The sequence below is a fragment of the Clinocottus analis genome, unplaced genomic scaffold (assembly GCF_023055335.1).
Source record: "Clinocottus analis isolate CAN_PGR_092001 unplaced genomic scaffold, fCliAna1.0.p SCAF_1, whole genome shotgun sequence".
Classification (NCBI taxonomy): domain Eukaryota; kingdom Metazoa; phylum Chordata; class Actinopteri; order Perciformes; family Cottidae; genus Clinocottus; species Clinocottus analis.
The window spans coordinates 10,785,312-10,809,786 of NW_027175820.1; the positions used below are offsets into that span (position 1 = coordinate 10,785,312).

The 24,475-nt window shown below is 43.8% G+C and overlaps 1 protein-coding gene across 5 annotated transcripts in view; it reads right to left on the reverse strand.

The window, feature by feature from the left end:
• Nucleotides 1-657: 657 nt before the first annotated feature.
• cbfa2t3 (CBFA2/RUNX1 partner transcriptional co-repressor 3) overlaps nt 658-24,475 on the reverse strand; it is a 40,403-nt gene continuing 16,585 nt past the window's right edge. For 3 of the 5 annotated variants that reach the window (XM_068580176.1, XM_068580211.1, XM_068580202.1), the window contains exons 2-12: nt 18,752-18,907; nt 16,361-16,602; nt 15,920-16,009; nt 14,954-15,135; nt 12,274-12,557; nt 11,711-11,796; nt 10,336-10,618; nt 9,730-9,798; nt 8,921-8,974; nt 7,061-7,251; nt 658-6,534 (exon numbers count right to left, since the gene is read on the reverse strand). In XM_068580176.1, coding sequence (XP_068436277.1) covers nt 6,160-6,534; nt 7,061-7,251; nt 8,921-8,974; nt 9,730-9,798; nt 10,336-10,618; nt 11,711-11,796; nt 12,274-12,557; nt 14,954-15,135; nt 15,920-16,009; nt 16,361-16,602; nt 18,752-18,907 — 2,012 coding nt within the window. In that variant the 3' untranslated portion in view covers nt 658-6,159. The remainder of the gene's footprint in view (nt 6,535-7,060; nt 7,252-8,920; nt 8,975-9,729; nt 9,799-10,335; nt 10,619-11,710; nt 11,797-12,273; nt 12,558-14,953; nt 15,136-15,919; nt 16,010-16,360; nt 16,603-18,751; nt 18,908-24,475) is intronic. The other 2 variants (XM_068580185.1, XM_068580193.1) reach the window with 2 other exon arrangements.

Genomic DNA, 24,475 nt, shown 5'->3' on the forward strand with positions numbered 1-24,475 from the left:
TTGGAGACCTCACCTGAATTCTCTCTGTACTAAACCTTCTCTAACTTTGTTCTGCTTCACTTTATCAAATTCAACCTTTGCAGAGAGAATATCCACATGTTGTGCTATGATTTGGGTTAGAGATGGACCTTACAGCTGCATCATTCCAAAGAAATAATCTGCTGTGTCATCTTTATTTAGGCTTAACCAGTAACATATAGACTGATATTTACACATCTGAACAAAATATCACATGCTCACAGCTTTTATTAAAACATTAAAGTTATTAAAATAGCCCTACTGGACACCTTTTTTAGTTTGTGTATGCAATTTTCGAGCAAAGGCCTAAAAATAGGTTGGTTTCCAAAGGCTGTGCATGAATAAAGTTCTGATTCTGTAAAGACTTACTGGGCAGGTTAAAGGACCTTATTTGAGTATGTGTGGTATATATCATTAGTAATGTTGTTGCAGAAGTGTATGAGCCTGTTGGAATTTCTGTTTCTTTTCAGTATGTTATTACGATCTGCTGCTATCATGTTTCTAATGAATGAATAAAGTCAACATAATACATTTAAATTGGTTCAATAACAATAGATAATTTTCCTGTTCTGGGGACGTAGTCTCAGAATAAGACTGCACTTAAAGAAGAAAAGCAACAAGAGTGATGAATACTTCATTTCATGTTTTAATTACACAGTTACATTGTTCAACACAGACAATAACCTGAATTAGAATGTTTTACAGCTTCACACATCCAACAGAGCGAACAGTTAAAGAGCGGTATTAGCAACAGGGAGGAAAGCATGCAAGAAATAAATACAAATCAGAATTAAATTCTTCTGGCACAGTTAACTTCATCTAAAAACGGCAACAGGACCTTCTTGAAAAGGGAAATAAAACAAAAAGAGAAAGATCTTCAAAGCGCCAAACTTTCCTACAGAAACATGTTTTTTCTGTAATAATGTATTGCACAATACAGTATAGAATGCTTCCCTACACATAAAAAAAAACATAAACCTTTTTTTCAATTTATGTAAAGGTAAAAACAGGACCATCCTGAGCCATGGCTTTGGGGAAAACAAGTGCTGTATCCACTGTTCGCCACTTTAGCTTTCTATTGTAGCTATTCATCAGTGCCTGTTTCACAGGAAGGACGTGTCACCATCACATCGGATGAGCGTTGAAATTTCATTGGTAGAGTTACTGGTTGGGTAGGGAGAGACAAATGCCAACCTGCTAATATTTGCCTTTTTTCTAAACATGCGTCTTGCCCATATCATGTACATAGTCAAAGAAACAGAAAAGTGGCTGATGTAAAGTGTTCGGAGACCCCATAGATGATATTCACAACAGCAGAGCCCTTATGCGTTTGCCATCTATGATATCTTCACAGAGAAAAGTATATGACACCGCGGCACAAATCACATTCGACTTAATGTAGCTTGCACCCAGTTTAACAGACGTGGTCTTGTATGTCCTGTCCAATGAAATCAGGAGGGAGAATTATTTCAGTGAGAGAGAGACAACCGGACCTGCCCTGTACAGACTGCAGCCTCATGTCCCACACAATCGACCATGTTGACGTTCTTTAATGCCGGGACGTAGCACAGAAAAAACATAACCAAAGTGAAATCAGAAGAGAAAGTTGTGGCGTTTGGTTGGATTTTGGTCATTTATAAGTGGCCTGCTGGGTTTGGCTTTGTTATAGTTTATCTCAGGGCTTACTTGCAGACAAGGAGACACACGCAAAGCATTAAAGAGTTGAATGGAACTGTCATTATGATGTTTTGATGTGGGTAGTGTGCGCAAATGTGTAATTTACTGCACAAAAGTTGTTGCTACATATTGTGAATCGATCTGCCACTATAGTCTGTCTGGGATGTTTCATTAAAGCTCTGAAAGTTTCAAGTAGTTTGTACAGAGACAAGAAGAAAAAGGTATGATTTTTCTTTCTTTTTTTTTCTTTTTTTTTTTACAAAAGCACACACACCAACAGTCACACAAACACAAACACACACACCACGCATTCATTTTTGTTTTGTTTTATCTCTGCAAGGCTTTATAACTGTAAGAACAGGCAATCAGTAGGCTTTTCTAACGAAGATGCTTCTATTATTTTTACAGAAGCAGTATTCAATATGTAGACAACAAGCGCTTTGATTGCTTGAATAAAAAATTCTACACATTTGAAACTCAGCGAGTTCATTAAACATGCTCTTCACTCTTGTGCCCTGATTGTGTGTATTTCAGACACTTTGGTTAACTGGTGTAGTGGAGCTCTAACCTTATTATTTATGGTCTGTCAATACACACTGTGTCAAAGCCTATTATGGCAATAGAGTACTTTGGTCTGTGCTTTTATTGGTTTTGGACAACAAATGACATGTCATGGTTGATTCTGTGTTCAGTTTGGTAGTATGCAAGTTTCACTGTACAGTACGTGTACCTACTACTACATTCTGGCAGTATCAGTTTGGTTAGTGGGATGTGATCAAAACTATGGATCAAACAGTTGAGGTCTGGTGAGGATATACTTTTCTCCATCATGAGTAATGGCAGTTCCTTTCAACAATTTTGTTTTTACGATTTTCAGACAGAATCACAAGATTGCGTTTGAATGTGCGCCACCATGTCTGCTCTCAACCCTGCTTTTCAAAGTCCAGGTCAACCTCTCCTGGTGGTTAGCTGTATGGTCACAGGAGGTAGCTAGTGTGAACAATGGTCTGGAGTAGTAGTGGAGGAGCTATACATCAGGAGGAACAGAGGAAATGACAGAAAAAGGCTGAGGTCAACACCATATCACAATGATCATAACATACATACATACATACATACAGCTTTCCCATTTGAATTATGTGTATCAGATAGTCCAAATAAAATGATTCACTTAATCCATATGTTGATGAACATGTTTCCAAGTTTGGTCCAAGTGTGTATGAGGCCAACTTTGTAGCGTTTACAATAATTAAACATAAATTGGTGTAAGTATGGCTGCTACAGGCGCTCATAAAGGCCTGGGGACTGTTTAGTATTCATGTGTTAAAAAGAGGCGTGCGTAGTGCTGAGCATGTTGGAAAGACTGTGGGAAAGAAAAGGTAACACTACTCTCTTGGCCTGGAAATAGATCTTTAGCTCATGCTCAACCTGCAGCTTTACAAATAACAGTAATATGGTAAAAAAAAAAAAAAAAATTAAAAAAACGCGAAAATTGGGTAACAAAATTAGCTTTTAGGTTTACTTCAGCTTAACACTGGCATATCACTTAATCCTAGCTTAATGGCTCGCCCTGTACTTTGAGGAAACAAATACTCCTAACCTCACGCACGCACGCATGCATGCACGCACGCACGCACGCACGTACATACGTACATACGCACACACGCACACAAACACACACACAGGTTGATGAGAGAGAGAGAGAGGGTCCATTACAGTGGCTGAAACCGAACACTTGACATGGTATATCAAGTTTGACAATTCTTGAATGTGGTGTTAATGAGCTGAATTTGAGACTGAGCCACGACTTTTTCCTCTTTTTTTCTTCAAACCTTTGAATATATTTGGGATTTTATTTGTCAATACACACTGTTGAGTCCCCTCCTGCAGGATATAAACTGACCTTGGGTGAATGAAGCACATGACACAACTTTGAGTCCCAATTTCACCATCATATACTAATTAGGAAGATTAAAGTGAAACATTTTTTCTTGGTGTTACACAATGTGTATTTTTGAATATTGTGAGTTAAGATCTAATTCATTAATTGATTCAGAAGTCCTGTAGTGTCCATCCACCTTTGATCTGTTTCATCCAATTTCAGCTTTGCATTGTATGAAGCAACTTTACCTCTGTTTCCAACAGTCCTCTCGGCTCAGGGCCACACGACACTTTGATTGGAGTACAAATTGAAATTGATTAAGTTGTGTGAGAGAAAAACAAAAGGTTGATGAATTTGAGAAAAATAAAGGTACTGTGAAAAAATCATAATCTGGACATTAAACTTTAAAGGTTTCTGTTATTTGGCAAACACATTTTTGGACCTCTTTAAATACTATGTACATTCACATTAAGTTACTGATGTTACTTTAAATATATTTATATGTATCTATATTATATGACACCCTATGGGCAGTTGCTGAGGTTCCATTCAGTAGCTGAATTCTCTTCATATTGCACCTCCGTCCTCTCACTGTCTTACAATGTGAGCAATACAAAATATTCTACAAGAGGGGTTTCATCTCATTAATATAGATACAACAAATTAAACAATAAGTACAATGCTGGGCTTCCTCTCATAAGCGACTGTCTTCCTTGGTCTGACCTCACTGCTCAGCCCCAAACTTATAGGAGGGAAATTAAAGGAAACAAAACCAAAAACAAAGTCCATCTTTCTGGATATACACAAGGGCAGCACATGTGGACATCAGCGACAAGAGACATTATTGAAATTTGAAAGAGGAACAATATCTACAAGCAGGTTCCGAACCCTTCCCACTAGACTGCTCCGCGGCTCTGTCCGAAGGGGCAGACTTGAGTCAAGTCGTTGGGAAAGAGCAGTAGAAGGGAGGTGTGGGGAGAGGGGAGGTAGAAAGAGAGAGGAGAACCAAGTCTACACCGCCCTTCACAAGGCTCTTTTTTTTTATCTGTTTGTCATGCTTTGGAAAAGAAGGGAGTGAATGTAAAGGTAACATCAATTCCTTGAACTATCCCCTTGTTGTGGAGCTTTAAAAAAAAAAGAGACTCACAAACAATCTTCTCATACGTCATAGTATGCAATGCCTTCTTGAACAATGTTTTCAAGCTTGTTTTGAGGTTTTTGGCAGCTCCTTTGCCATTTATGTATCATCATCTCCTTTGAGCCTGTGTAGCTTTTACTTTCCTCTTTTTTCCTCACTGTCCTCTCTGGTACCATTCGCTTAAAATAAAAACAAAATCACACTGTGGCAGGGTTTCCATCCATTTCATGAAGTCCTTCTTGTAGGCAAGTTCACAGCATTGTCCTTATTCACTAGTCTGGGCCATCACTGAGGAATCACTGTAGTTTTGTCCAGACTACAGGAGGCAGCTGCAGGTCACAGGTTGTTTTTTTAAACGTTTGACTATCTCTGGGTCCCGTTCTGCAGCTTCTCTGCAGCCTGGTCCTCTCAGGGTTGGCTTATCTGCTGAGGAGGTGATGTTGCTTTGCGTTTGGTTATACGATGAGTGCTTCTTCTTATCGCTTACTTACTCACTTTGGCAGTGTAATACAAAGGTTTGGATCATGTTATTTTTCATTCATCTTTGAATTCATTTGGGTTCACAATGGTGCAGAGAGGTGAGTCCGGTGTAGATTTTCTTGGCTCGCTAGCAAGGTAGTTAGCAGTTTAAAATTAATTCATTTTCATATTGTTATTATCATCAACCGCATCATCACCACTACTATTCTTTAATTAGAATATTTGGACTTTTCTTTATTTTCCATTAAAGCCAGAAAGAAACATTTAATAAATACTAAGCTGTGTTAATGAGGAATTAATCGCGTCATAGGTTTTTCCCTTTCCCTCATCCATTTGAAAAAAGTATATTTTGTCATGCCTGTCTCCTTTAGGACGCTGTAAATGAATTGCCACATCGGTGAACTGTTTGCACATGTAGTGCACATCTAAGAGCTGAGTACTGCACTCACATTGGTGCTAAATTAAAGGGAAATCCAATACACGTGCTACTTAGCCTAGTCATCCCCCATCACTGTTGCTTAACACAGCCCCGTCTAGTGTCTTCATGCAGACAGTATTTAACGTGCCTACATTACTGAGGACACATCTTAGCCACATCTTCAAGTCAAAGCTCGTGTTTTCAGCAAAACACGTGATATGTTTCTGTGACTGAACACAGAGATAGGAGACACGTTTCATGCTTTCCACTACACTGAGCCCCAGGCAGGAATCTTTGTATTTGTGGCTGTGGTCATAACGGAGACAAAGACAGAAAATATATTTTTGGGGTGAGGGTGACCAGTTGAGTCAGTCTATCATCAGGTAGTGAGAAGATTTTCATAAGAGCTTAGGCTAAGAGGGAAATAAGGACTGAAATAGGGGCGGAGGAAAGGGAGCAGTGTGCAATGAAGATTCCTCAGTTTGGTTTTGTGTGGAGTGTGGGCACCGTCGCATCAGTATGCAGGGAAGGGACAAGGGTTCGACGTCAACGAGAGGTGGCCTCCAGAAGGGCGGGGGTAGCTGGAGTTGTGGAGCGCGAGGCACTGCTGGAACTGCTCTCCTTAGGGCTGGCAGAGACACTTCCACTCCCGCTGCCAGCCCCTCCCGCAAGACTGCTCTGGCCTGCCAAGGACAATGCTCCTGGAGGAGTGCTCTCCGAGTGGGTGGGGGGCGCACTGGAGGACGCTGAGGAAGGGGGACCTAATGGGACACTGCTGCCCCCTGGCATCCCCTGCAGGCCTTGACCACAGACATGGTGGTGCTTCTCCCAGTCTTTGTGTTGGCAGAAGGAGCCGCAGTAGCGAGCCGTGTTGCAGCCGCTGCACGTCTCACTGGCTTTCCTCCCGCAATTCCAGCAGCTCTGTTGAGACAGTGGGTAGAGAGTGGGTTGATAAAAATAAGTCTCTTTTTTGTTCCAGGAAAGTTTTCGCTTTCTTACATGAATGTATGTTTGAACCTAACATCAGTACTTGTTCATACACTTTTAAAATATTAGGCTGATCACAATTCTTTACTCTTCGGACAAGGATTTGATTTGAAAGCTTTAAGTCCTGGTCCACGGCCACTGGTTTGTGTTACCAGCAGGTGGTGGTCAACTGCTCAGTAATAACCTCAGCCTGGCACTCTGCTCCAACCATCTGGGTCTGTCTGCTTTTATTTACACAGACAACTGGATTGCTTCTACTAATAACGATGACAACATGACCAAGAGCAGCCAGCTGTATGGATTACACATTACAGCATAACTTAGAGGCTAAGGGGAACAAAGTGAAGGGTGATGTACAGAGCAAACACAGAGCGTTGAAGAGCGAGAGACAGAGTGCGGTATTAGAGAACACAAGAGAGGAGAATTAAGCAACATGTTGCGGGGCGTCTGTGATACTCACTTCACTGGAGTCCTCCTGCTGGTTGATTACTGTTAGTGCGTCCTCGGAGGCTTGTCTCTTGGCCTCGGCCAGCGCCCTCTCCATTTTAGAGCGTTCTACTGAAATCATCTCATGTGCTTTCCTCTCAGCGTCTGACACTGCCTTCTGCAGCTCTGACATTGCTTGTCGCTTAACCTCATTCACTGCCTCCTCTGAGGAAATAAAGAGAGAGGGAGAGAGAGAGGTGTTAGTGCTGACGACCATCGTCCCGTCCTGCGCTGGCATCCTTTGAGGCTCTTTAAGCTGCCATCTTGTTGTATCTCAGCAAACAGATGTACATCATCCAAGATTTAAAACTTTCTGCTCGAAAAAGGGAAACAGCCAGACTTCAATAATTAATTAAAACACGTCTGGCCACAATCATTTCCAGTGCTGACAACAACAGATGTCTCCAAAGTTTTGTCTCTAACTTGGTTGTTCAAACAACATCCTGGGATTCCCTGCCTGATTGTCATCTTGTCAGAAGAAGAATTTTAATATAATTTGTAAGACAGATTTCACAGTAAAGAGAGAATAATTTCCCCACCGGTCGCCATCCGTATCCCCACCGCAGGGGTTCCTACGATGTAGATTTTATCATGGGGGCTTTTGTTCTTCCAGCAGAAGCACAAACTGTATGAGTGAGGAGGCCGTGTTTTTACAACAGACAGGTGTGTAGACTCTTTTCCAGATGGCAGTCAAAAAATAGAAACTTCCCGCAGTCTTCTCTCAGTAAGAGGCAGAAGTGATTACATTTTGCCATCTTTCATTATTGGCCTCACAGTGCACAACATATGTACAGTGCATGCTTTCTTGTTGATTTCTAAATCACTTGGGATACAGGTTTCCAAATAGACGCCATTTTTACATCTTCCAAAATGTGCACAGTTGACGCACTAAGACATACATGTCACACATAGCTATCCAGGTGTGTCAGGCCAACCAAGTAGAAGGTGAGACTGACACTGTTCTCTCCACTGCTCCCTATTTCCTCCAGTCAATGTTTGTTTGAGTGGGAACTCATAAATAACTGTCAGTTTTTCTTGCCGCTCCACTCCACTTTTTTCAAACTACTGTGCAAAAAGATAGGCGGTGAAGGGAGCCTTGTCCAACACTTTGCTGTGTATGTGCGCATGGCTGCATGTGCATGTATGTCTGAGTGCTTGTGAGCATTTCTGAGCTTGATTCCTATGCTAAAAAGTTAATATTCTCTCAATCCTGTCAACATACAGTCACACTCAGACACATCTCAATGGTTTCCTACATTCCATCATTCCCGCTCTACCTTTATCCTTCATTTCATTTCTGCTCCTTTTTCTTCTTATGCCCCTCCTCTTCTTTCTTCTCTTCATTGCAAAACTCTATCTGTATTATCCAGAGTTTCTCAATTATCTGGCCTAATGCATGCACAACTAAGATTAGTTTTCAAATTTAATTAATTCTTATCAAGGAGACTGCATAGCAGATGCTGGGGCAATTAGCACTTAATGGAAACACGGGGACAGCAATATTAACGTTTTAATTCCACAGGGATTTGGCAAGTCCCCGAGACGTGTTATTCCTGCCTGCTTTTTCACACTTCAGATCTTATTTTTCAAAGGCACTGCAGTCTCTCAACCTGAACCAGACCAGAGAATACGTGTCTGGTTTTAATTAAAAGCAAGAGGTGCAGCAGCTACATCAGGCAGACTACCTGGCCGCTGAGATAGAGGTGACACACACACACACACACACACACACACACACACACACACACACACACACACACACACACACACACACACACACACACATATATACACACACCAAGGTGAGATGCTGGGAAAGAGATATGTTACTTACCCTGCCTGTTTTGGAGGTGCTTTAGTGCTGGGGAGAGCGGGATGCTTGTAGTACCTGTATGAAAAACAACTGCAATTAAAAGAGCTTTTTCTGCTGGTAAAAATGCAGCACGGTATTTTGCCAAGAGCAGCAGCCAGCACATATCTTCTGCAGGGTATTGAAGTATGACTGCAACATAATAGTGCTGGGACTGGAGAGGAACAAGGGCTAAGCCAGTTGACTCCTGGGATGGGCTCTAACTAACATGCAGTGTACAAGAAGGCCCATGTGATGCAACACCCCCCCCCCCCCCCCCCCAGCCCCCGCCTGCTTCCTTTTGGCCTTAAAATGGACCAAAACCAATAGCCATGGTCAAGATGATTTTTTTTGTATAACTAAATATCTGTATTTGATTTACTTCAGTAATACATTACTTAACTGTGCGTGAGACTAGAAAACAAACACAATAAAAAAAGAAGTTTAACAACTTGAGAGTGTCAGTGTTTCTCAGGTCAATAGAGACCAGTTAGGCTCTAATCTGTGGTGTGCTGCTACGGCCTGCTTTGGGCCAGGTGACTGCATTTTCCCTGCAGCTGTAACTGCAGGGGCCTTTCATAGTGGTGACAGATGGAGGGCATTTAGCCCTAATGACACAGAGGGCCTCCAAGCCTCTGCCCTGATGGACCTAGGGCTGTAAGGCGTCTGTTCTGTCTGTCTCTGTGGCCAGGGTGAGGGCCGTGAAGACTGATTACAGTGACTGTGTGTGTTTTGTTAGTCCGTGTGAGGTCAATCATGAAGACAATAGCGAGAAGGGGATGCTTGGCTCTTACCAGCTTTCCTCCAGATTTCTTCTGGCAGGTATCCTGAGGGAGGCCTGTGTAAGAAGTCTCTGTGGATCTCTGAAACACACAAGCAGGAATACATTCAGTCTCAATTACACACACACACACACAGACACACACACACACACACACACACACACACACACACACACACACACACACACACACACACACACACACACAGGTACATCTTTGATCTGCACAAACACACATCCACATGTCTTTCCAATTCTTTTCTTTGACCAACACACACACTGTGGCACTATCAGTAAATAAACTTATCAATTTACTACATTTTTAAGAATTTGTTTTTCTATTCTAATTTCTGTGAAGGAATGAGAATATTGGCGTTAGATGAGAATACAAATCTTAGTTATGAATGACGTGCTGGTAGCATGAGGTTGAGTAAAGATCCAGGATGTTGCAACCAGATTTGTGTTGCCTCACAGTATGAGCTGACATTTGTCAATTTGGAGAAGAAAGTGATAAAATAAGTTACTTTTTGTGTCTAAAACATTTCCAGCATTTTACATGAGCCCTACCTTGCTGTGAGTGTTTTGTTTTACCAAGCATACCCTGTGTGCGTTTGTCTACCTGTCTGTCTGCCTGTCTGCCTTTCAGGAGCCGAGGAAGTTCCTATGGGCAGTGACTCGCTGCTGCTAGCTGTGTTGGAGGAGGAGTTGTGGTGAGGAGTAGGAGGAGGAAGAGGAGGAGGAAGGCAGTGCTGTCCGTTGCTCCCACCTTTTTTCATCTCCTCCACGTCACTGTAGCGCCGAATCCAGTGATTCATCTCTTCCCGGTCAGCTTCCTGGCAGCGGCGCAGCACCGTCAGAGAGCGACGCGTCTTCTCCACCATATCCATGATGCAGTTCAGGAGCTGCAACGTCACAGGGTTGAGGATTTAAACTGTGACTTTGTGATGAATCAACAGGAGAAATTCAACAGTGCTCCATTTAGTTGAAAATGTAAATCCTTGCGACCCAAACACATGACCAGGACTGGTCCCATGAAAAGTAGAAATTAAACTTGATAATCTCCACAACACAGTAGTAGAGTCTTATATTTTTTTTAAATAAACCCAAATTGATAAATCCATTTTAAAAAAACAAACAGAAATGCGTGTTTGCATGCGACTCTGTGTTTCTGTTGCGGCCTGATCTGTTCATGGATTGTGTGCTTGTCAGTTAATTTCAATGTCTAAGAGCATTACAACAGCGATAATGTAACAGCTGGGCTGCTGATGAAAAAGTTGAGCCAATTTCTTCCACCCTTCTGCTCCGTTCCCTGCCAACTCAACAGCCCCCCGCCCCTCCTCGCTCTCCCGCCGCCGCCACCCACCTCTGTTGTAAACATTGTCACTTTTTTCCACGGTGTGCTGTGTTTCCAGAGACGGCCCGGTCTGCTAAATGGGTTTAGCATGGTTGACATTCAATCCATATCATTATTCCCATTCATCTTTCCCTGCCTTCTTTCCTCTGACTCTCCACCCCCTCCCTCCCCTCTGAGTTAGCTATATTTATTTCAGTGAAGTGTTTCTAATTTGGCAGGGGTCCAGGCCTGGCCGGTTCTCTCCATGACTGCAGCTCTTGTCTCAGCTGCTCTCCCCAGCTGGAGCTGCGCTCTGCTGGGTCCTGAGCTCCATCTGGGGCCCTGTTTTATGTGTGCGTGTCTGTCTGTGCGTGTCTGTGTGTCTAGTCAACGTGATTTTTGTCTTCATGGAGTTGGGTGCCAGGAAGCCAGATAGGTGTCTGTTTGTTGTTAATTCAGCTCACTGACACAGACCTCTTATGGTCAGATGTCCGTCAACTGCACACTCTCTGATGAGGTGGAGTTTTTTCTGTCTGTCAACAGTTCCCGTTCCACTAAAATAAACTTTAATCACCTGCTTTATTTCCCGCTGCTCCATAATGTTTATGAATAAAACAAAGAGGTGGTCAGCTTTAAACTCGGCCACCATGCTGATACGTACATTATCTAGGTGCTTCCATTCCTCTGCCCACTCTCGATCTGTAAGACGATGGTCAATCACCTCCTCTTGGCGTGCTCCATGTACTGCTAAAAGACAAACGGATGCGTGAGATTCTGCGCATACACACAATTCTGTAATAAGCGTCCAAGCTGCAAAACACTCCAGTGCAGGGTAGATACTTAACTAGCTATGTTCATGTTTGACTTATTCTATATCCATTAATAAACAATATTAATCCTGAAAATGTTATTTATTTTTCAAATATAAGCCTGTTATGTGCCCATGCTATTATCACAGATCTAATCAGTGAGACAACTTGGCTAAGAATTCTTTTTTTGGGAAAGCAGAAGGAAGGCATATATGGTTGCCACAGTTGTAGTGGCATATAAGCATGTAGTCTTTATATAGACACACTGCCACAAGGATTATCACACTAGACTGACAACTGGCCTTTGTTCTCTACAGACAGCCCACATACATATACACCAGTCCATCGTCTGACCATATAACTGAGGACTGTACATCTATGGATTTATCTGACAATGTAAATACATTCGTCCTACCTGTCGGTCGGAGCCTGTCCCGGGCATCGCGGTGTTCATTGTGTCTGTAAGCGTCTCTGTATTGGTGCGCTAAGGCCATGTCTTCTAAGCGATAGTGCTGGGGTCCCACTTGGGGGTTGGGTGGGTGGGGCAGGCCATTGGGAGGGTGTGTGGGGAGGCCGTTGGGTGGTGGGTGAGCAGGAAGACCTGCGCTGGGGCTGAAGCGTTGACTGGGGCTGATGGTGCACGGCCTCTTGGCCATGTGCTCTGGATGCAACGCATCTCTCTCTGAGCTGTCTTTGGTCCTGAAGAGGAGGACAGAGGAGTTGGTTAAAACATCAGTGAATGTTAACACAGTAATATTATGTGGTATGTGGCATCATGACTTACCATGATACTATTTAATTTTGCGTTTTTAAGAATGAGAAGATTGTAGGAGCTTCTACGACTGATATATTTAAGAATATTAAGTCAGGCAGTAGATAATGTCAGCACTACGCAGTATCAGAAAGTAGACCCCGAGCAAACTGCTATGTTAATACATGAAACATCTAGAATGCAAAAACATGGGATTAAAGTTGTACTGTTTAATCACAGACTAAGGCCTGCAGCGCAGGAGGATGTTATGTGGTGTATTATGATCGACAACAACAACAGATCTTTGTTGTTAAATCCTGTGTTTATTTGCCAATATGCAATGCCCCTGTACAGGCAGACTGCATCTTTTAAGCTCACTTTCCTGCTACCACATGTACCCTGATTCCAAAAATGTCAAACCAAGAATCCATTAAGCTGCTTCAGATGAACTCTGGGACACTCCGAAATTGTGCTGATGCTAGCATGACTACCCTCATTAGCAAAAAATCTGCCACTGCATGGCTCATTTCTCACCTCACTTTTATTCAGAAACAGATTGTGACACCATATTAAAGTCTGAAGAGAGAGAAATAACTTTTGAGCTGGCTACTTCATCTTTCTCCAGTGAGTCTATATGGCCTTGCCAGACCACAATGAGTAATGTAAAAACTGTGCGGTGGCTTTGCCAGGCTAAAATAAGCAATGCCAGTGTATTACATCATAGTTCAGGAAAACATATCCAGGTAAAGACCAGAATGCCCTTGAAATCAGATAAGGGGGCAAAAACACAAACTTGTTTTTTAAACATCTCCCCACCCGCATGGTGTATGCAAACACACATACTCTCTCTCTCTCTCACACACACACAAACACACACACACACACACACACACACACACACACACACACACACACACACACACTTAAAGTACACAGACACAAATGAGTTCCACTAAACATCTGTCAAACACACAGTGTTCAGCCCACATTGCCCCTTAAGCCCGAGAGCAGGGTGGGAGGGAAAAATACTTGCAATCTAAGAGTCGGTTGAGGGATATTCAGATTAAGAGTTTGAGATGCAGGGTGTACAGTTGGACTTGGCTTTTTTTTTATACATATGGCGTACAGCTGTGCAAAAGCTTTTGAGGAGCACTGGATATGTGTGTGAGTGTGAGTGAGAGAGAGAGAGAGAGAGAGAGAGAGAGAGAGAGAGAGAGAGAGAGAGAGAGAGAGAGAGAGAGAGAGAGGCTGTTTTTAAAGCCATCTGGACAGTTTAAATGGGAGTGTTGATATTAATCTGTTTAGCTGGATGGCAATAGCAGGCATTCCGATGCAAATCACTCTTTTATCATCCAGGGGATCAGAGGCGAATAAATGCAATGCTGCCCCATGTACATGCTGTGTTTATGTGTGTGTGTGTGTGTGTGTGTGTGTGTGTGTGTGTGTGTGTGTGTGTGTGTGTGTGTGTGTGTGTGTGTGTGTGTGTGTGTGTGCAGTTATCCATGTGTATATTTCTGTATGTCTGCTATATTCATCCCTGGCTCTAGTATCTGACAACTCAGAGGAAAAGCTGGCACAATGTAGGTCCTCCCTCAGCCTGAACTGCCCATCCCTCCTCCACCGGGTACCTCCTGCTGTGTATAAACCACAGGTCAGGAGGCGGAGGTGTGCAGATTACAGTGGGATTGCACCGCTCCAACCCCTAGTCCCATCTAAACCACCCCCGCCCACCTCTCCACACCCTACTCAGGATGTGCTCAGTGTTACGGTCAGCACATCACCATCTGGACACATCCCTGACATATGGACAGCTGCTGGGAACCCGTAGGGCCGAGAGAGAGAGAGAGAGAGAGAGAGAGAGAGAGAGAGAGAGAGAGAGAGAGAGAGAGAGAGAGAGAGAATAACTTATCAGAAAGAAGAAATTCCAGCCAATACTGTCTTGTGTCATCTTCTTGACTCGGTAATTAAAACAGTGCGCTGGGGATCCATGTGGGATAATTGCAAACCATAGCTCACTGTTGCTCTTTCTCTCCGTCTTTGTTGTACTGAGGACATTTACTGTACTTAACTCCCTCTTCTCTTCTGTGTGTGTGTCTCTCTCTTTCTTTTCCTACAGTGCATCTATCTCACCCCTCCCTCTCAGACAGCTGGCAGAGCCAGCCTGGCATTGAGTTTGTCCAGACTTCCGCATCCTGCACAGAGGATTTAAAGCCTCCCCTTGTCACTTGGCATTCTCAAATACCCTGAAATAATTTATCGACAGTGTGTGTAAAATGAAAGAGAGAGAGAGAGACAATGAAAGAGTCTGCCTATGTATATGTGTGTATGTGTGTTCTTGTGTTACCTGTCAGGGGTCCTTCTTTTGCCGTGCTCATTCATCTCCAGCATTATCTCAGAGGAGTCGAGGGGCGAACTAGCATTGGCGTCCAGGAGGAGCTGTTCGTGTTGGGCCAGATACTGAGCTGGAGTCTGCTTGGCCAACCTGGCACAGTGGAGCAACTCTCTCTGCAGCAGGGGCAGGTTTGCCTTCAGTGGTAAAGAGAGGAAAGACAGACATGACCGGATTAGGAATAATATAAACTGTTGCAGGAAGGTAATAGATTTATTGAGCTGATGTAAATCTAAAGGGTGTTAAGTGGACAAGAAGTGAGCTCGAGGCTCATGGTGGAATGATAGGTAGGTGTGGAGAGAGTAAAATAATGCCAGATTAGGGCAAGAATAAAAAGATGAAGAGACATAGAGATAAGACAAGGCCCTTGACACTTTCCTCTGCTCTCTGTCTCTTTAGCTCTCACTCTCTTTCTCTCTCTCTCTCTCTGTCTGTCCCTCACTGTGGGTGTGTCTCTCTTTCTTTCTCTCTCTCTCTCTGGGTGAGCTAATGTGTATTGTGTGTGCGTGTGTGTGTGTGTGTGTCAGTGCTGTCCAATAGCTCTCTCAGACCTGTCCGGTTGATATAACACAGCCATTGCTGCAATGTCCCAGATGTGGAGACTCATCGCTTGCCAGTAGGTTGCACACACGACTCTTTTAACGAGCATTCACAAGCACATCCAACCATTTGCTAGCACTACAAGCACATTTAACTTGAATCACACACTTACAGGTTTCCAATCAAAACAAGGTTTCCCTGCGTGACTCTCAGTGAACGCTTTCTGCTCGGAGGCAGGCAGGGAAAGATCATATAGGTAAGGTACACACACATAGTCCTGAATACCGGCCACAAGGACAGTAGTGATGAGCTTTGAGTTTGTCTACAGAAGACATCAGCCTTGATTTATCTTACACAAACTCTGTGTGCAAGTATATTTACCTTCAAGAAGGGAATGACGAACGGCCTCAGAGGGAAGTTGGTGGCCTCGTGAAGTTTGGAGTGAAACTCTTCGATGGTGAGAGTGGAGTTCTGCCCAAGACAACAGGGAGTTAGACAAAGAGTCTCTAAGAGACACACTTTTATAACACTCTTTCGAAGTCCTGAAAGATGAGGTTTAACAAAGAAAAGTTGTAATATCTTGTTTGTATCTTGTACCACATGAAAACAAGATCAAGTTACGAGCACATTTTGTTTTGTGCAATATTCTTTTTTTTTTTTACTTTCGAGACTTGAAAGGGATCGTACTTTCTGATTGTTGCACAAGACACATTTACAATATGTAAAATTCCCTCCAAGTTCTGGATGAATTAATACATATAGAGTAGTGTTGTTGGAAATATTCCTTACAATAATTCGACATGTCTATAATCACAAACTTACCACCAGCCCCAGCACAAGGCTGCGTACTCTCTCCCCGATCTCAGGCGATATGTCGTTGCCAAACTGCTGCAGCGTGGTCAAGAAGCGCTTCAGCTTACAGAGTTGTCGGGCACCGCAAGCTGGCGGGAGCTGCTGGTTGGAGAGCGAGGCCGTCGACGACATTGCCGGCCCATTACTGAAGCCGTTTGGCGTGGACGGAGCACCGTTCAGCGATGTAGGAGAGTGGCTGCTCCCATTCAGCACTGCAGATGAACAGACAGAAGGAAGCGACAACGTGAATTGGGTCAGTAGTTTTGGAGAGGCCTGGGGGGGGAATCTGACAGATCTGGGGGCGTGATGTGGGCAAAAGCACTTATTTCCTGCTGATAGGGAAGTGTGTGGTTAAGATTAAATATAAGGCATACAATAGACTCTAATTCGACACCGTGCCCGCAGCATATAATGCACGGCATCACTTCGGTGGTGCAATTTTCTGCCAGTTTGGCTGAGCGCTGTCAGTTTGTGAGTTAGCTTCAGCTGTCTCACAAGTGGTACCATCTGACCCCCTCATCTCCCCCTGTATCAGTATACCACCCCCCCTTCCCCCTCCCCCCCCCCACACACACACACACTCACACACACACACACTCACTCACTCACTTACTAGAACACAACTATAAGAGGAACTTGTTAAAGAGGAGCCAAAAATAGTCCTGTGGCCTGTGTTACTTTTATTCCAATAGCAGGTGTGTATCTAAATCTGGCCCTACACATGTCCACCAGCTGAAAGTAGATTTGCAGCTTTAAGGTTCAGAATAGAAGCAGCATTCATACACATATATAATCACTCATGTATTCCTTGCAATGCTGGCACAAACAAACTCACAAATAGCTCGCAAACACACGTTTTAACTTTCCCGTTTTCATATTTTCATACCCTTGCCGGATGAAATTGCATGCACAGTACATTAATTGTGATTTTATGAAATGATCAAATCCTGTCTCGTCAGTGTGTCATTTTAAATGCGATATACATTTATGTACATTATATCTGTGTTTGAATAACTAATGATGACAAAATGTAACATATATTTTTCTTATATAAAACAAACAGTGTAATCTGTGTATGAAATGCAGAGTTAAGGGATTGTTTTTCATTATCGTAGCATATGCAAGCACTCAGCACGACGTCCAAACTATAATTTAATAACCGCTGCAGTAACTTCATTTCTTCAAAATATATTCAGGACTCTGCAGTTAGCCATTGTGTACTGTAACACTACACTTTGTACACATTCTTTAAAACAAGACTATGTACACTTCAGTGTTCAGTAGTCTAGTTCTTGTGACTCCTCTGAAGGCTGCTTGCTGTTCTAATCTGTGGGTCGAGGGCCTGAACACATTTGGACTAACCCATGTGATTCTAACAGGCAGCACTTGTGTTCTGGTTTTAGAGCGAGGTGCAAGGAGGGAGCTACACTGCTGACCGCCCGCCACAACAGGTGAAACAACATGGCCTGCCATTGCTATATAGGGAAGAAAGTAGTCTACACACTGCTACGCCCGCCAACCAGCTGGTAAACAACACAGACACGAATGCACACACAAATGCCAAAGCCATACTCGCACATGCGCTCACACTTGTCCCACTAGCAAGGGCATTCTACACACCAGAAGACACACACACACACCTGCCACTTGTTCACCAGAACAGGGGAGAAGCAGATATTTGAGATTTCTCTCCCTTTACACAAGCATATGAAGTGTCCATGACAGTTGCGCTTGGAGGGACAAGTGGCCGTGTTGTCCATTGTAGATGCCTTGAAGTTGCAGACACTTATTTATTTGTGTAATTTATAACATACTGATCTTTAAATACTTTTACTTTAAACATGTAGCAGGTCTTAACAACACGCTGACACATTGTCAGTGAAATCCTCTGTAACAAGAAAAAACTACATATTACTTCTACAAATATTTTGGGGGGCACTGGGTAGTTACAAATTCACAAGAAAGAAAAGAGAGTATTTGATGCATCTTGACCTCGGCCACTGGTTGCCCTAATGTATAGTAAAGTTTTGATTTGGAGGCCAAATGACATTTGACCTACACATTCCAAAATATATGACTCGACGTGCATGTCAGATCGATAGAGCGTTTGCGATGAACCCAGCTCACATATATATGGCTGTCTTCTCCGTCGCTTACAGTGAAATGAAGAGGCTGTTCAGCATGCCGAGCGGCTTAACGTTTTTCTCACACCTGCCTGTTTAACTGCTTGCTGACATGATGCCTCACCTCATCTTCAAGTTAAAGAAAACATAAATCTCACAGCACGTAAACTTTGGGTCTTGTCCAGCTAAATAGTTTTTGGTTAAGATTTTGGACTAAAAGAAAAGAAAGGGTCCGTACTTGATTTACTGGTAGCCGGGGTGAATGAAGCATTACGATTGGTTGCTTGGCTGACAGCCGGGGGTGGAGGAGGCATGGTGGGTGGGGTGGACCTGGGCTGGGTTTTCACATCCGCAGGTGAATCTGGCATTGTTCCAAACTTCTGCACTCTGCTACCTGTGATTTGAAAGAAGGAGGAGAAAAAACAAGACGGTCATCAAGATGGAGCTCCGGAATAAGTAAAAACCATACTTTCAGAGTGGAGACAGCTGGTTAAGAAGGAAAACACTGACATTTTCACCTGGGAACCAATTGATTGTTTCCCGAAACCATAGGAGACCAAACAAATCAATGCAGGGAGTGGAAATGAATCCAAACTTGTATTGTGTCTCTCTTGTTGGAGATTCATGGGCCTGGGAGACATACAGTAACACCTGCTCACTCGCTCAGCTGCTGCTGACTGAGAACCTCCCCTCCCCCCCATCTCTCCCTCTCTCTTTCTCTGACATCCCAATCAGTGCCCCTGCACTGTAACCTCCAACCCCAGACACACACACACACACACACACACACACACACACACACACATGCACACACTCCTCACTCCTCTCCGCCTGTCCTCTCTCGTCCCCTAGTACAGACAGCCGGCTTGACAGCCAGTGACAAGTGCAGCTGGATCTGCTGCTGTCCATCACTGGACTTTCAGCAGAGCTCCGTCCTGCGACCAGAAGCCTCACTGTCCTCTGCCAGACACCCTGCCAGCACCAAACAAGGCAAGACCAGGCTATGGAGGGTGAAGGGAATGGATGGTGCGACAAGGGACATGAGAAGAAAACATGACACGCGGTGGATGTTCCACACGTGTCTGAGGACTGTTGCTTTACTCTGTATTTGTGACAAACACAAGTCAGACTATATATATATATATATATATATATATATATATATATATATATATATATATATATATATATATATATATATGGTAAATAAACAGCAGGTCTGTTTTTTAGTGCTTTATCTGTGGCGTGTTGACTGTCTCTTCGTCTAAGTGTCCGTCTGTCACTGCAGCTGCTGGAACCAGATCTTCCTGTAATGTAAACCTGAGCTAAGAGGTGTGATGACTTGTGGGAAGATAGCTTTAGAGTATGTGTACATGTGTGCAACTGGCAGGGGATGCACAAAATGTGCAGTATGCAGTGAAAAACAATCAAATCGAGCACAGTTTATGTATTAAACATACATGTGTGTATTTCTGCACTGTAACTACACACAGCCAATAAATGTAGTAAACATATGCATTCATAATGAAACCCTTTCAAAGCAGATGTAAACCACATTGTAGACTTTATTGATTCTTAATTATTCTCAGTTTTTCTAAATGTATTATCGGATTAAAGTTCTAATTTGCTCTGTTCTCTCCAACCTGGAACCCAAAGAAAAGTCTTATTTCACATTTCACATCCTTATGAGGATAGGTCACTGCTAGGGTGGCCCTGTCATGAGACACAGGGAAAGAGGTATAGGCAGTGATTACTCCTTGTTATCCTACTAATAACAAACTTAATACCAAACCAAACAGCCAAAGGCCTATCATACATCTGACCACTGTTACAGAACCTCGTTTGCAGCTGCAAATGTATTGTAGTCACAAACTAACATGTTAAATCACTTTCAAATGATGTGTTTTGTCATTTCACTCCTTGTGAGCCAACTGTGAACCCAGTGTTTTCCTCCACAGGACTCAGTTGGCCTCAGTCCTTGGTGTGAGCCTATTTCTGAGAGCTCATGTAGATGCGTTCAACAGCTGGTGTCTGTATTTAAAGAGTGCCACTCAGGAGTGTGCTGTACGAGAGCCATTGACACAGTGATCCTCAAGAACACGAGGGGCACTCCGCTGTTTTCCCCATGCCAGACGCACTGAACATGAACACACAAGGTTGTAGATAGAAGCAGATGGGGAGGGCTGGTATAAATAGATGCAGCCATTCTCTTCTAAAGAACCCTAAACACACAAACAGACTAGCTCTGCTGCCAATTTGGTGGGCTGCTTCCTGGAGTAAGGCGGCCATATGTTTCAGTAAACATCCTCTTTCATCAAGTGTACTGTGCCACTATATGCAGTGTGCGTTGAAGGATTTACATGCAGTATACATCTGAACAATACGATCATAATATGCATTATAACACATATGGAGGAGAGGAGAGGAGAGGAAAGGAGAGGAGAGGAGAGGAGAGGAGAGGAGAGGAGAGGAGAGGAGAGGAGAGGAGAGGAGAGGAGAGCAGGATAAGGGGCCCGTCCTGTCTGTCTGTCTGCTCCCAACGTGGGATTATAGACAGCTGTTTAATCTGACCAGCTACAGGCACAGGACACACACATATGCATCATGCTCTGGATTCCACTTTTAATACATTAGGAAGTCTGCTAGGTCTGCAACCCCATCTGTGGCCATCTGTGCTCCCATTGTGCTTTGTGCTGAAGGACAAAACGCTCAAACCGAAAGAAATAGAAAAGGAGAGAGAGAGAGAGAGAGAGAGAGAGAGAGAGAGAGAGAGAGAGAGAGAGAGAGAGAGAGAGAGAGAGAGAGAGAGAGAGAGAGAGAGGTGGCACACCAGGTAAAACAGACATGTGGTTAAAGGTCCAGGTCTTGTCCATGCTCATGCTCCTGTCTGCAAGCTGCTCTATTTCCCCCCACAGGGTTTTATCTGGTTCTCTGAGAGGAGCCACTTTGGGATCAATACAGCTGTGAATAGATCTGCTCAGGATACAGATACCTTGTTGTCCGTTCCAAACAGTCACTATTGAATATAAGGCTGAAAATAAAACAATAGGATACAGTTATTACCTTCCTTTCGGACACTGTCCGTCTCTATTTCTACGACTCTCTGAACAGCTGTGTATCTGCACGTTTGACATAATTTGGGTTTAAAGATTGCACACCAAAGAAACAGTCTGCGGGCTGAGTTCTAAAAATTCTTTGTGTCATGATGAAACAAGCTGAAAAGCAATTCTCTACTGCACACACATAGCACAGTGGTTTGTCTAACTTTCTAAAAACCTTTTAGGGTCTCATTATAGATTAACAGACGTATGTCTCAATTAAACCCATTTAGAATATAGACAAATAGTACCATCATGTCATGACACGCCATTAGAGAGCCATTCAGATACATTTTGGTCTCATTTTACATTGGCATACGTCTTATTGTTGACTGTATGCATATCTGTGTGTTTGTGCATGTGAGCTTGTGCTTCCACTGGAAGTGCAGCTGCAACTTATTAGCTTTAGCTAACCACTGCGCAACAGTCCCCTTAAATCCCCCCTGTCTATTCAATCCCTCGTACTCCACAGAGACTCTCACCAGTGACCACATTGCCCTAAAACTCTCCCTCTGTCTCTCGCTCCTTACATCCCTCCCTCCCTCCTTCCCTCCCACTGTAATTCGCCATGTCTCCAGGAATGCTGTTGTTTTTAATTTCTCCCAGCTGCTCTGGCTGGCTGCCCGGCCGCCTGCCTTCCCACATCTGTTCCCTATCAGGCCGCTGAGGAGTCCACACAAACAGAGCCTGAGCCCATGGCCCCCAGCCTCCCACCAGGCCTTCATATCAAAACATGGGGATTGTAGCCCTGTGCCCTGGACCTAAGACTTGGGGATACAGCATCCACAGAACCCTCCACAGAACCAGCCCAAAAGCCAATCAAAAGAAAACCACTGCTGGCATCACGAACACAAGCCAAATACATTGTCTTCTTCTAACTCAGAGCAATATACATTTTAAAAAAAATTCAACGTGTGTGTGTGCGTGTGCATGTGTGCGTGTGTGTGTGTGTGTATTTGCTTGTCAGCACACAGGCTGCCTCTGCAGACAGATCCCAGACTCCACTTCATCTTGAGCTGATTTAGAGTTCAGAGGCTTTAAAGCCTTCACTAATGACAGGGTGGAAGACAGGCCTGTGCAGTGCCCGCACACACAAAACACACACACGCAAACACACACACACCTACACGCACACAAAAAAATAGATGCACAGATGTATGCACACATGCTTACAAGTTTGCTGAATGCATATGCTCACACTGTGGACACAAACACACATTTTAGCCTATGTTACTTGAGAATCCCTGTGATAGTACACATGCAGTGCCGGCTGAACAAACACAATGAACAAAAAAACAAACTGGATGAGGGGGGTGGTTCTCCTTAATAAGCACTGACAAAAGCTCTCCTGTCTTTGATTAGATCACCATGAGCAAGTCATAGACAAGTGACCATTTAGTCTGTTTGTCCAAGTAAAAAGCTGCATCATTTACTTTAAAATGTCTAAACTGGTCAGAAAAAACAAGGATAACTTGAGGACAGGCAGAGCGTTAGAATGGATTAAAGACAATCTATCCGGGGCTAAGGGTGCTAACGGTAGAGGAGTTGTACGTCTGTCTCTCTGAGCTGCAGGGATCCTGTCATACAGTGCTTATATCTGTGAAAGCTGTTATTGATGTAATTGTATTGAAGTTCTAGCAACCATCTGTTCTCCTTTGGGAGGGCCTGGGTCCTCTTGTCGGCAGTGAAGTGGTTATGTGCAGCATATCACTGCTGCCGACGTGCTTGCAGAGAAAAAACTTCCTTTTCAGATTTTCCCAACGGCTGCTAATAAAATCCAGATGCTAGACTGGAGCTGTTTCTGCCTCGCTCCCTAGCCGCTCAGCTCCCTCCTCCTTATCTCCTCCCTCTCCATCTTCTGCCCTTCAACATCTCTTCTCTTAGCCCCCCTTCCTCCTCCTCCCTCCTTTACTTCTACATTGCTAATCATTTATTTTGCTCTTTTCATCTACCGCTCCTCTTTTCTCTCCCTCCATCCTCCCCCCACAATCCATCCATCCTCGCCTTCCTGCAGCCACTAACCCAGAGCCATTCCTAAATAAAGGAAAGTATTTGTGATATTCAGCCGAGGCAGCCGTGCCAAGAACAACTCCCCAACTAGCCAGACACATCTGGAGTGTGTTACGGCTGCACTGGGCGCTGGTACCAACACTGGCTATCCCACCACACATACACACAGAAAGTGGTCACAAAGACTGGACCCTTGGATTCATATACAACCTAAACTGCATCCATTTTTACAGTGTTTTCTGCTCGTTGTTTTCATCTCACGTTAACAACTGTACTTATTTTTGCTCGCCAGACTGCCCAGCAGCTGTATGCATGAGTTCTCTGTTGTGACTATGTTGTTTACTCTTCCTCAGTAGCAATAGAGGAATACACAGTTTAAATGCATAATTGTGTGTGACTACTTACTGTGTATATTCTGTGTACATATGAACTACTTTGAAGCGCATGCATGTGTTTTGTGCTTCTGCTTGTATCTGTGTGTGTGTGTGTGTGTGTGTGTGTGTGTGTGTGTGTGTGTGTGTGTGTGTGTGTTGCTCCAGGGTCTCTGTGTGAGAGGAGTTGAACACCTGAACATCAATAACTGTCATGTGGGCCACCTGGGACCCCACAGCCAGCTTGCACCATGGGCACACAGCCATCACCAGCACAGCTGCCACAGAGCGAGAGAGATATGGGGGAGGAAGTAGGAGACATGAAGGGGATGCACACACACACACACACACACACACACACACCCACACACACACACACGTACACACATCTATATGAGGAGATGACTGTGCATGTACATCTGAGAATGGGTCAGAGAGACAGTAAAGAAGACAGGTACGAGCAAAGAAAAGGACTTACATGTC